This window comes from Vulpes lagopus, chromosome 8 (assembly GCF_018345385.1).
Source record: "Vulpes lagopus strain Blue_001 chromosome 8, ASM1834538v1, whole genome shotgun sequence".
Lineage (NCBI taxonomy): Eukaryota > Metazoa > Chordata > Mammalia > Carnivora > Canidae > Vulpes > Vulpes lagopus.
Window position 1 is genome coordinate 22,701,481 of NC_054831.1, and position 13,974 is coordinate 22,715,454.

General features: G+C 38.8%; 1 protein-coding gene across 1 annotated transcript in view; it reads right to left on the reverse strand.

Moving 5' to 3' along the window:
* Nucleotides 1-13,974, reverse strand: part of INTS9 (integrator complex subunit 9) — a 101,787-nt gene that overhangs the window by 15,639 nt on the left and 72,174 nt on the right. Inside the window, exons 9-10 of the mRNA XM_041767057.1 lie at nucleotides 4,727-4,838; nucleotides 2,241-2,421 (exon numbers count right to left, since the gene is read on the reverse strand). Of these exons, the coding sequence (XP_041622991.1) occupies nucleotides 2,241-2,421; nucleotides 4,727-4,838 (293 nt within the window). The remainder of the gene's footprint in view (nucleotides 1-2,240; nucleotides 2,422-4,726; nucleotides 4,839-13,974) is intronic.

The following is a 13,974-nucleotide window of genomic DNA, read 5'->3' on the forward strand; positions in this document are numbered from 1 at the left end:
GGTAACTCAAACTGGAGAGTAATGACATATCTCAATCTGGAGACGCTGTGAATGTTTTAGGTAGTCTATGCTCTTTCTTAGCCAGATCTGACATTTAAAATACGGAAATGACTGAATAAAGCAATTGTGGCAAAAGTTAAAACTGATAACTCAAGAGTTATGGGTGTTCTGTAGGTTTGGCATTTTTAAAAGTTAGAAAAAATATATGTAATGATGTACGTTTGTTAGCGCCCACTTGTGAGAATGTACTAAAATAGTATTAAAGTACCTCAACGGGTCTAACAGATACTACTTTTGAGGTGGTAGTAGTTCAGGACCTACAAAAACAGAAACCTAAATGCACTGGGGTATCCTGGCCTAGATCCTGGGGCAGAAAATATTAGTGGAAAAACTGGTATGTTCTGCATAAAGACTGGAGTTCAGCTAATAATAATATGCTAATGTTCATTTTGTTCTGTTTAATGAACATTAGAACATATTTATTGTTTTTGTTCCAGTAATTCCATGTTTAGTAATTGGCAGAAGATGCAGTCACATATACACAAAATGATATTAATTGAACATTTATTACTAAAAGGAAAAAATTGGGCAAAGCTGGTCTGTCCAACAATAAGACAATAGTTAAGTAAATTATACAATATATAAATGAGGTACAAATGATAGAGTAATGAAGTCATGTAAAAACTATGTTCTTAAAGATTTTATAATGCTCTAATCTCATTTAAATTTAAATTTTATAATGCTCTAATCTCATTTAAATTTAAATTTAAAAATTTTAAAAGCAGGATCCAAAATTAAATAATCTGCATGATCCCCCCCATATAAAAAGAAAAAAAATCCATCAGAACGACAACAGTGATACTACTTTTGGAGAGTGGGTTTATGGGTTGTTTTTTCCTGTTTTCTGTAACTTGTATTGTTTCTATAGTAAATATGTTTATATATATACACACACGTGTGTGTGTGTGTGTGTGTGTGTGTGTGTGTGTGTGTATATATATGAATGAAATGAACAAACAAAGAGACCCGGAAATACAAAAATGACCTACACTGATTTTCGTGGTCCTGACTTCTATCCTATCAGATATTCTGACAAGAACAGAAGGGTAGCCTTGAGGAACATACTAGCCCCTGGGCCTCGCAGGGCTGGTCCTGGAGTTTTTTTTTTTTTTTTTTACTAAGGACCTGGATGAGGAAATTCAGAACATGCTGATTAACTGTGCAAGTGATACTTAGGGTAGGATACTAATTATTCAAAATTAACTTTCTATGTTGGGGAGAAAAGACCTAATGCAAAGGATAAAGTTCAGGAGGTACCAATAAAAGCGACAGCCCTACGGACAAACATGAATAACACGCAGGTGGGATTGAAAAGCTTGTCTGAATTGAGATAAAGAAAAAAGGTCCTTGACTACAACTAAATGGGGAGGAAAAAGGTGGAGGAGGAAGGCAGTATGTAGAACATGTAATGACAGAATGACGTACAAGACACTTAGTAGAATACTGTATCCATTAGGCTCTCACACAACTAAAATGGATTAAACACACCCTATAGTATGTGTGTCCCACTCCAGTTCTAGAAACACCACTCTAAGGCACTGTTGAGTCGACTGTAAAGGTTAATATATTTCTCCCATTCCTCCCCCAACCCTTTTTTTTTTTTTTTTGGCCAGGTCAGTTAGACTCAGACATGCAGCTCAAGGATTCTAAAAAGGCTCATTGATTTCATACTGTACAATAATTTACCCACCTTAGGACTGGATCAAACAATTTCCTACTGTAATAAAACTTAATTTTGTCAAATATCATGCTATTGAAATGAAAAAAAAATCTAGCTTTTCTTGTCAGATTTAGTGTTATAAATTCCAGACAACATGAGCTTGGGCTTTTTTTGAGCTTCTAGAATGTCACCTCACTTTGTAACAGCAGAGGGTAGCATGTGAGAAGATAGATGCATAATATTTTTGTCACTGATTCTGAAAGTGCTGGCTAAGTTAAATCTTTGCCTTTCATCCTTCTCTCGTTGCTAACTATTCTTTGGAACCGTAGCAACATAACAGGCTTGGCTTTCATTAATACAATTTTCACATCACAGACACAGAAAGACAATAGAATGAAAGTCTCACAATAATGTGAGAATAAAACCCTATCTCTGTTCTTTTTTCAATTAAAAATTTTTTTTTACATTTTCAATCTTATTGCTTGAATGTACTGAATCATGGAGAAGAACACAGACATACCACTCAGCAAAAATCTGGGAAAACTCAAGTGAACTGTTGGCCACAGGGGAGATGAAGTAGAAAGGGATGTTGGAGAGGCCGGCTGAATCAATATACTGATACAGACATTCAAGGAGGTCATAGATCACACCAGAAGGGTAACAGGGCACCAGCACGTTTCCTCCATTCCGGACTGTCAGTGCTAGAAAAGTTGAAGCCAGAGAGAAAACAGGGGCATCAAAAGAATAGTTTTATAAAGGTAGAATGAAACTTTCAAAATAATAGTTGGATTTCTTTCATTTTCCTACTTCTGTTTATATAATTTATTTTCCATGGATAATGATCTGCTTCTTTTAACAAATAGCATGGGAGTGGGGGATTCCAGAGGTTAACCATCAGCTGGGTTTTTACTTGATGTCTCAGTCCCTGGAAACAGAGCGTGCAGTGAAGGGTTTGGGTTTTAAAGGTTACCAATGGCAGTCGAGCTTCAGGACAGACCCTCCAAGCTCCTTCTCTTTTTAGCTCCTGCCCAAAACTTTGCTGGATTTGTTTCTGTCCAGTTTCTGACCACTGCTGAATGACCTATAAGGAAATAGGTCAAGTTTTTCCGTTTGATTCATTTGAGTGACATTTTCTTTCATTAATGTGTTATCTGTAAGAAAATCCTCCAGACTTTAAATACTTAAATTGAAACACACAGCTTTTGGGCACAGATCTTGAAGCCTCCAATATCTTGGATCCTCCTCGTTCCCAAGTCTGACGCACAGGTTCTTGCAGATGCTTCACCCTGAGCACTGGCTGACTTGCCATTTGTAGGGTATGGTACCATGCAGAGAGACACTGGTCAGGGCTCCAGAGACCTGGCTCTATTCCTGCCTTTGTCACAAGCTATCGGATCTCACATAAGCTGCTGATACCTGGCTGGGCCTGTTTCTGGTTATGGGAGGAGTGAACTAGACCAGTGGTCTTCAAGCTTTAGTATGTGTGAAAATCGCCAGGGAACGTGTTGAAAATGCAGTTTTTCTGCTGGGTCTTTCTTCTCCCCAGAGAATCTGACTTACTAGGTCTGTGGCAGGGCTTCCAAACTGCATCTTTAATAAGCGGTCTCACTGATCTTGAGGCAAGTGGTTAGTGGACTCCGAGAAATAGTAGTAGATTAGATGTAAGGTTCCTTTCAGATCTAAAGCTCTTATTTTTTTAAAATTTATTTTATTATTTTTAGATCTAAAGCTCTTTGAGTCTATGATTCTAGATTATAAATAAATGAACATAAAAATCAAAGATGCTATTTGAGACAAGTCCAATTAATTTTTTCAAGGAAGAATAAATTGTGTTTGGCTTAATATCAGCAAAGAACAAAAAAGACTATGATTATTGATTATTGGCATGGGCGACTGAATTTCCAAAGGATACTGCCATTCATGTAAATATTAAGATGATGACCATTTCTTTTCCCCAGAGCAGAGGTGACAGCATTTACAGTTGCTAGGGGTGGAAGGTCTGAGCTCATTAAACTCCCTTTGGTACGTGTCACAGACTGAAGGTCTGTGTTCCCATAAAATTCATATATTGAAACTTTAACTCCTAATGTGATGGTACTGGCAAGGCGGGAGGGGGGTGGGTGGGAGGTAACTGGTTTTAGATGATGCCATGACGGTACGGCCTCCATGATGGGATTAGTGTCCTTATAAGAACAGGAAGAGATATGAGAGCTGCTTCTCTCTGCCAAGTGAGGACACACTTGTAGGTATCTACAAGCCAGGAGGAGGGCCCTCACCAGAACCTGACCATGCTGGCAACCTGATCTCAGACTTCCCAGCCTCCAGAACTATGAGAAAGAAATGGTGTTCAAGGCACCCAGTCTATGGTATTTCATTATAGCAGCTCAAGCTAAGAAAGTGAGCAATCTATACTTTTCTAAAAGTATAGGATGGCAGGATTTCTAGATTTTACAGACAATTTTATCTAAAGAAATATATATTTCTTCTAGGTAGCAAAACCCCAGCAAGTCTCTCCTCCAAATTTAAAATTTAGTCTTCTCCTAAAGAAAAAACACACCAAATATTGGGGGGAAAAATGATCTGTTCAGTGTATCACTGTTGTAAATGCAAAGATGTGATTCTTCCTTTCTTTGACAAGTGCTACCTTGTATGCACCCCCATCCTGCCCCCAAATCCCACCACGAAGCAAGAAGAATAAATAAGAATTTTCAACATAAAGGGGAGAATGTTGAATATCGGTTGCATAAAGTGCTAACCACTTGAATTGACCCTTATGACAACCATTCTGACATTCTTCAGATTTATGTTGCTTAAGAACTGCTTCTTTTGCTGACAACAGCAAGCTTTGAAGGACAGGCATGAAGGGTGGAGCTGGCAGGGGGAAAGCCTTGCACGAGGGCACTGGAGGGTATGAATATGAAGGGAAGGAGCACAAACTACAACAGAAGCAAGGTCTCCAAAGTAAACCTAGCAGATCTCCCATTCATGGCCGAGCTGCCTACGTACCCAGATTGCTGCAGAACTCTCCCACCATGCCGTCTGGGTTCGCGGTGGGGATCTGGGTCAGGCCTGTCAGAATGAGAACGTCGCTGTTTTTCAGAGAAGCTTGATCCATGGGCTGAAAAACCAGAGAGAACTCTGCTTAGTAATTAAAAAAGAAATGGTAAGTAGAAGTAGTAAAGGGAAAAAAGAATATAGTCATTGCTCTTTCTATGTCTGACTCAGCGTCCTATCCTCTTACAATGAAGTCTGTCCATGGACAGTAGTTGCCCAGTGGGGATGAGGGAGGCACGAGGGAACTCTATGGAATGATAAGAGTTCCCTGCCTCGACCTGTGTGATGATCACATAATGTGAAAATTCATAGAACTGTATGTTTAAGATCTTTGGGTTTCACTCTACTATCTAAATTTTATATTGATGAAAAAAAAAAAAGCTTCCTATCCAATTTCTAGAACACTTTTCTCTTTTCAAAATGCTAACTCACACATACCATCGGTGGGTCTCCAACTTGCATGCATATTAGGATCACCTGGAGGGTTTACTAAAACATGGATTGCTGGGTGCCAAACCCACAGTTTTGAGATGGGCCACAAGTTTGAAGTGGGCCCAAGAATTTGCATTTCTAACAAGCTCCCAAGAGATGCTTCTGGTGGTCTAGGGAGCATGCTTTGAGAATCACTGTACTATATAATCTGATTCTCGACAACTCTGCAAAATGAAAACAAATGTAAAAACTTGAAATAAATATACAAAATAAGTTTACATTATGAAAACGCAGGCCGGGACTCAAAGAGCCAAGGTGATTTTCCCAAGTCTCAGTGGCAGAGGAGCCAGAAAAAATGCTGAATTAGGAATCAGTATATATAGGGATCCCTGGGTGGCTCAGCAGTTTAGTGCCTGCCTTCGGCCCAGGGCCTGATCCTGGAGACCCGGGATCGAGTCCATGTTGGGCTCCCTGCATGAAGCCTGCTTCTCCCTCTGCCTGTGCCTCTGCTGATCTCTCTCTCTCTGTGTCTCTCATGAATTTAAAAAAAAAAAAAAAAAAAAAAAGGAATTGGTATATATATATAACGCCTCCCTCCCATTCCCTTACTAGTCATGAGACCTCAGCTCAGGCTCTGGGCTGGGTTTCTTATAACATGGGCATATTTGGTGACACATCCTGCTTCACTAATTTGAGAGTCTCAGGAGCTAATTGGGAATTATATTCTCAATTACTTGGGAATTTAGTAATTCCCAAGAATTAGGACTTCTTGTAAACTGTGAAGTCCTACAGTGCACTATTATGTGATCCTTAGGATGTTGTATTTTTATTTTTACCTGGCACGATTTGAATTTAATTTTGTTTTCAGAGCACTTAAAAAAATATACTAACTACCTTTTCCAAACAAATTGAGATTCAGACTGAAAATAAAAATGAAGGCCCATGGATTGGGATGCTGGAGCTATTCTGTAACACATCTTTTCCTCAGTATCATTTCACATACTTACCGGAACATAGAAGAAAAAAGCCAGAAACCCAGTTCAGTAAGAAGCCTCCTCCCTTTCTCTGTTCTAGCCAGGTTTTCCAATAAAGAAAAGTCCAAAGAGTAGCACTACAAAGACCCATCACCTGCAATGTTATCTGAGTATACGTGCCTTTTGATGTATATTCTTTTAGCATTTTTATATAAACATGGACATAAGGGCTTTGTTATTTTTAAATAACATGACTGCAGTTGTGTAAGCTGCCTTATAACCTGAGAAACACTTCTTTTTTAAAAAAGATTTTATTTATTTATTCATGAGAGACACAGAGAGAGACAGAGAGACACAGGCAGAGGGAGAAGCAGGCTCCATGCACGGAGCCCAACGTGGGACTCGATCCCGGGTCTCCAGGATCACACCCTGGGCTAAAGGCGGCACTAAACCACTGAGCCACCCGGGCTGCCTGAGAAACACTTCTCTAACATGGATGCCGAAAATTATGGTTGTGACCAGCTATATTGAATAGATTCTAATTCCTATTTGCACAGATGTATTACACTAATGTATATAAGACCTTTTCTTCTGCTTGGGCAGAACTGATCTATTTGTACTTATCTAAAAAATACATATGCATTTATTGTTTCCAGAGAAGGAAGAAGTAAAGTACATAGGTTTATAGTAGCAGATATGCTATGAATCTGCAAGCGTTCACTGTCTGTATGCGTCAAACAGAAGGAACCTGGAATGGTGACAAAAGAGATCAAACTTTGTTTGCATATTTGGCTTAAAATGACAATTTTGTAAGAACCTTGTTAGAATAAGCCGACAATGACTCACAGGGCAGATGCAGAAATTCAGAGGGTCTAGGAAGCCCCTGAAATAGTATATACAATTCTGTGAGTGCCAATGTACACTTTCCCATAGATTTGATTGGATTGTCACATGGGGCCGTGATCCCCAAAAGGTTAAGAACTACCAATTGGAATGAAAACACAACGGAGAGCAAATGTAGCCCTGAAAACAACATTATCTTTGAACCTCAAACAGAGGTTGCTTTCCTTTGAAAATTAAATGCCCATAAACAAAAGCAGGACTACAATATGAATACCATGGAGTTGGAAGTTAAGAGAAATACATCATGATCAGGTCAGACCAGATGTTTGTTTTTTAGCCCTATACTTGGAGACACTTCTTGTTGATTCCCCAGGCTATTGTAAAGAATCAGTTCTAAAAGCCTTTTAGTGACATTCTCAGAACTAAGCCGACACCTCCAACATCTCCATTTCACTACCAAAGGGCAAATGTATATATTTTATTGGTGTAAATAGCAACTTACTGAGTACTTCAAGTGGGAACATTTTGTTCAAACACACACAAACAGAAAATTCCACTGTGTCCAAGAATCAAATAAAAATACCTTACAAAGTTGAGAGTCAATCAAACTTGTGGAATAAAATTTTTAAAAATCCTAGGCCCAAGGATACTATGGTCATTATGTTAGTCCTCTGCTGGTTAATTTCCACTGGACATTTTGCACAGATTATGAAAAAAGGAGACTCAGTCTCTAGGCCCTAGGAAGAAGCTTACAATCTAGCTGAAGAGAAAACATATACATATCATCAAAAAAGGATTTTTTTGGGCACCTGGGTGGCATTGTTGGTTGAGCGTCTGACTCTTGGCTTTGGCTCAGGTCCTACCTCAGGGCTGTGGAATCCACGCTTAGTCTGCTTATGTTTCTCTCTCCTCCTCCCTCTGCCCCTTCCACCCCCACTCTCTCTCTCTAAAATGAATGTTTAAAAGAAAAAAAAATAATTATTCAAAAAGCTATAGAAAATATAACATGAATTTTCAGAGTTTGAACTGATTCTCTAAGTCCCAAGAGGAATGCAGAGTAGAGGGCCACACCAGGCCAGGTGGGGCCACTTAATACATGGCTTTCTCACAGATGAAGCTTTGCTTCTAGTTTTCTTTCTTTCTTTGGCTAAGGAACTTAAGACTCAATTTAAGACAACCTTTGGAATGACTGTATGACACCCTTTTCTTCTCACAGCAAGATGCCCCTTCTGCATACTCCCATGGCCACTAAAACTTTCTATACTAGCACTAATCACACTGAATCTTAATGGCCTATTTACTTGTCTGTGTCCCCCACAGGACTCTGGAGCTCCGTGAAGGCAAGGATTTGGTGTCTCTTAATTCCTAGCAAAATGCCTGGTAAACAGCAAGTAGTAAAAAAACATTTGCTGAATAAATGAATGCATGAAAAAAAGATGGTCCAGTAGGAAATGTGAGAGCACTCCATACTGGAAAATAGTCCAGGAGATATCAGCAAGGTAAGAATAAGCAGGTTGACTGTGGCAGAAGGGCTGGGAGGGGGTAGGCAGAAGGCAGAGAAAGGCAACTTGTAGATGCCAAATGAATTTATTTGGCTGAAATGACAAGTTTATCTTGGGGCTGAGAAAAGAGATTAGTAAAAACGAGGGAAAGTGTAACTGGTAAAGAACCAAAAAGGCCAGAATAATGAAGACAGACAGAGGGGGCCATAAGGAATCAACAGTCTGGAGCAGGAGAGTGCCATTTTGGCAACAATAATTATAGGTGACAGCTGAGAGAGAGAACACTCAGAGGTCCCCTGTGGCAGCCTAGACAAAAAGTAGTAAAAATTATTGGTTGCCTGGGTGGCTCAGTTGGTTAAGCATCTGCCTTTGGCTCAGGTCATGATCCTAGGATCCTGGGATGGAGCCCTGAGTCGGGCTCCTTTCTCCATGGGGAGTCTGCTTCTCCCTCTCTCTCTCCCTGCTGCTCCTCCCACCGCTTGTGGGTGTGCGTGCTCTATCAAAATAAATAAGTAAAATCTTTAAAAAAAAAAAAAAGGGAGGGAGATTGTAATTTTATGGCACTTGAGGAGATGGAAGAAGCAGATCTACACAACATCACAAAAAAACAGTTAACAGACAGGTGGGAATGGACTGAATATACTGGACAATGGACGAAGCAAGTCCTTAAGATGGTTCCAAATTCTCAAGTCAGAAATGCAAAGGGAAATCAGAACGAAATGATTTAAAAGAATAAGGAGGCAATAATAAGTCCAGTGTCAGACTGTGGCAACTGGTTAGGGGATAACAAAATGGATTTATTAGGAGAATAAAAGAGAAAACAAAGGTGCATGATAGATATGGAGATTTGTTATGTACCCTTTATCAAAGCATTTCACAAAAATGTCAGTTTATTCAGTGAGGAAAGTGGAATATGTCTAGGACCAAGGCTGTGGGACCTCATAAGGTAAATGGGGAGAGAAGCAAGTAAATAACAAGTACATAATGCAGCAAAGAGCCTCCCTGCCTGTAAAAATGAGCGGTTTGGGAAAGATAGCTTTATGGCGCTTACACCCTATAATATGACAAAATATCAAGTGGAGTAAGAAAACAACAAGGTTGCCCCAGAAGCCTAGACTGAAAAGGATTTTAACCAGAGACTGAGGGACAATGTCAAATGCAGCTGTGAGATGCTGGGGAAAACAGAAAAGAGTAAATTTGGCTGGAGGCTCATCAGTGTTGGGCTAGAGCCGTGAAATAAGATCCATGAGGTAAAAGCAGTTATGCAAGACTGAGCTGAGCAAGGTGAACAGGAGGAACCTCAGCTTAGTTAAGAGACAGAGAATCCCAGAGTGAGGTGATGAGTCAGTCCACTGGAAGCCTTTCTCCATATTAAAATGCTTCAGGTTTACTTAAAAGCAGAAAAGAAGGAATGAGTGAATGACTCAATGACCTTACACTTCTTTGATGAGATAAAGGAAGACATAAATTTGAGATCATGAAACACATCATCTCTAGCTTTAGTTTGGAGAATTGGGCTCCAAGCTAATTCAGACCAATTCAAAACCCGCTCTTCAGTGAGGTCTCCCTAATTCCCCCAGGAAGGGATTCATCCTCCTTCTGAATCTCACAGCATTTCAGCGAATTTCTAATCTGACAGGATTGACCACTTGCACCCTGGAGAAAAGTCCTGTAGGTCTCCATCTTTTTCCTCTGTTGTAACTTCCATAAATGTAAAACCTACCGATCCATGTTCCTCTTACAGCCTAGCATGTTCCACTGTCCAAAGTTGGGGTTTAAGAAATGCCATGGACTAATGAAGGAAGAAGTGACTGAACAAATAAATACAAGTAGCGTATTATTATTTTTGAGAGAAGGAAACAGAGTTGATCATTGGACAACATGGGGTGGGGGAATCCACATATAACTTCTGACTCTCTCCAAAAATGTAACTGCTAAATAGCTTACTGCTGATGGGAAGCCTTACTGATAATGTAGTTGATTAATACAGATTTTGTATGTTATATGTATTATATGCTGTATTTTTACAATAAAGCAGAGTAGAGAAAAGAAAATATTAGGAAAATCATAAGAACAAGAAAATATACTTACAGTACTGTAAAAATCCATATATAAGTAGACTCATGCAGTTCAAACGTGTTTTATGGGTCAACTGTACTCGGCAGAAAAGCTATCCACCAGGTGAGAGACGAAACAGCAAGTGTGGAAAGAAACAGATTGGAGTCCAGCAGCTGTCTAGTTTCTCCCTGCTTATTCTTGGATCTGCTTCCTGAGCCCAATTCTCCAAACTAATCATGCATCATTAGTAGTTCAACTTTTCTACCAGCCCCAAATATAACAGGCTAAACTTACTGATTGGGACTGTGTTGCCAGTGAGGACAAGAGCTTTGTTTCATTAGGACTGACCCAAGGAGGTGTTATTAAAGCTTTGGGGACTACTTGGAGCTAGGTCCACAGAGAGAAAAAAGTTTGTCTGTGGCCTTGACAGCTGAGGAGGGAGCTGGATGCTGTGTGGCTTGTCCTGAGATCTTTTCTTTTTGTTTTTTTTTGTTTTTGTTTTTGTTTTTAATATATATATATAAAGAGAGAGAGAGAGAAAGAGAGAGCACATGCACAAGTGAGCATGGTGGGGCGAGGGGGAGGGGCAGAGGGAGAGGGAGAGAGAATTGCAAGCAGGCTCCAAGCTCAGTATGGAGCTCAATGAGGCACTCAATATCATGACCCTAAAATCATGACATGAGCCAAAATCAAGATTTGGATGCTTAACTGATTGAGCCACTCAGGTGCCCCCTGATATTTTTCTTAAATACCACTTTGAGGATGTGGCCATGTCCTTTATCCAGGAAGAGCAGGCTCTCCTGGACATATATCAGAGAAAGCTGTGCAGAGATATGAGGCTGGAGAATATCAGTCACTTGTCCTCCACAGATGATTTGAAGCCCAGAGAAATAAAGTGATTACTTCATGCAGCCCCCTCATGAGTGGAAGAGCCCCAGGTGTCCCAGGGCCCTTGCAGTTCTTGAGTGCAACAAGGGTACAAGTGGAAAATGAAGAAATATTTTCAAAACTTTGTAGTTTCAAAGTTATTTTTCTTGAATTTTATATCTATCCAAGCTATCATTTAAATGTGAGGAAAAATTAAAGATGTTCTTAGTACTTCAAGGCCTCATAAGGTTTACCATTTTAAGACCCTCTTGGTGAACATTGCTCAAGTACTCCTAAAAGAAGGAAAGTAAATCTAGAAGGATTATGAGATACATGGGAAGATTGAAAAAAACTCAACAAGTTTCACTGTTGTCTATAAATAAACAATATACTCAGCAGTCTATGTATATTCTAAATAACCCAGAACTAAAATTCCAGACAGTACGAACATGGTAGGGGGGAGCAGGAAGGAGGAAGAGGAAAAAGATGGCAGGGACAAGAGTGAGATGTGGCTCTGGAGGAAAAGGAAAAGATATTGATAAGCTCAGGATACTCAAAGAAAAAATACATTAAGGAACAACTCAGAAGAATAAAAATCAAATACATGTATTCAAACTTATAGAAAGAGGGATCCCTGGGTGGCGCAGCGGTTTGGCGCCTGCCTTTGGCCCAGGGCGCGATCCTGGAGACCCAGGATCGAATCCCACATCGGGCTCCCGGTGCATGGAGCCTGCTTCTTCCTCCGCCTGTGTCTCTGCCTCTCTCTCTCTCTCTGTGACTATCATAAATAAATAAAAAAATTAAAACAAAAAAAAAAACAAAAAAAACACAAACTTATAGAAAGAAATTTAGCAATCTAAAAGAAGAGAAGAAAGGATAGGGAAAAGAATGAAGTAAATGAAAAAACATGAAATAAGATTGCAAAAATAAGCCCCTGATACAACAATAATTATAAGTAAATATAGTTTCATCAATGAAACTTGGTTAAAAAAGAAAAAAAAAATCAGAGCACCTGGGTGCCTCAGTCAGTTGAGCATCTGACTTGGTTTTGATTTAGGTCATGATCTCAAGGGTCCTGGGATCGAGCCTAAGTCAGATTCTGCATTCAAAGTGGGGTATACTTGAGGATTCTCTCTTCTTCCCCCTCTGCTCCTCTCCCTACCTGAATGCATGTTCTCTCTAAAATAAGTAAATAAACCTTAAAAAAAGAAAAGGAAAAAAAATGCCTTACAATGTTGTCTATAAGGGATCCACTAGAAAAGGATATAGAAGGAATGAAAAGAAATATGGAGAGGAGACAAAGTCTCTTGGCTTTTAATGCAGTTTTGAGAGAAAAAAAATCAGCATCCTGATAAGAGGCATAATTGCTCAATAAAACATAATGATCATAAACATATATACCTCTGATTATACAGCTTAAAAATATAAAAAGCAGTAACTGGTGAAAGTACAGGGAGAAACAAACCAACAAATAACACATCCTTTTCAGAAACTGGAAGCTAAGCAAATATATGAAAGAAATAACATAAAAAGCTCAAATGAATAAATACATATAGAAAACTTTTTCATTCAACAGTGAATATAGTCTTTTCCACATACACAGAACACTTACAGAAAGAGACTGTGCTTCAAAGTAACACTTCAATGAATTAGTATACTCTTATCCTAATTCAAAAGAGAAAGAAAGAAATTAAGAAAGAAATCCAGAAACAGTTATGTATGACTTGAAAAAAGGTCTCTCATCTAACCCTAAGTCTAATCATATTGGATGGACTAGAAGCAAACAGTAGCACTACAAAACAACCTTTGGCTACTTAAATTATGAGCATTATGAAGGAAATTATGATATACTTAGAGATGAAGACAGAGCACACGTATCAACAATTTAACAGAGTTAAATGATACTAAAAGAGAAACTGATAGCTTTAAGAACACTTACTGGAAAGCACAGAAGGAAGGAAATGAATGAGATAAATATTAAAAGAAAAGCAATGGAGTAAACCCAAAGTTGGGAGGAAGGAAATAATAAAGGACAGAATAGAGAACGAAAATACAAAAACAATTAAACACAAAAATGTATTCTTTGAAGAAAATCAGTAATGCAGACATACTGGCCAATTTATTCCATGAGTATATTTTAAAAAGAATAAACTGTGATCAAGTAAGATTTATCCCAAGACTACAAGGATGGTAAAATGTGAGAAAAACTAGTATTATAATTTACTACATTATTGTTCTAAAGGAGAGAAATCACATCATAGACTCAGAAAAATCTTTTGATAAGGTACATCTACATTCGATTTTTTTAAATCAGAAAACTGGGAACAGAGGAGAAACTCCTTAACTTGATAGCTAAAAATATAGTAAGCCATCTTATTTAATGAAGAAGCTACAAAAGCATTTTAAAATCTGGTACAAGACAAGGCTGCCAGTATCATTACTTCTGTTTACCTGGGACTAAAGTAATAGTTGTGAGACAGGAAAAAGAAACAAAAAATAGAAGGATTGGAAGAAAAGTGACAAA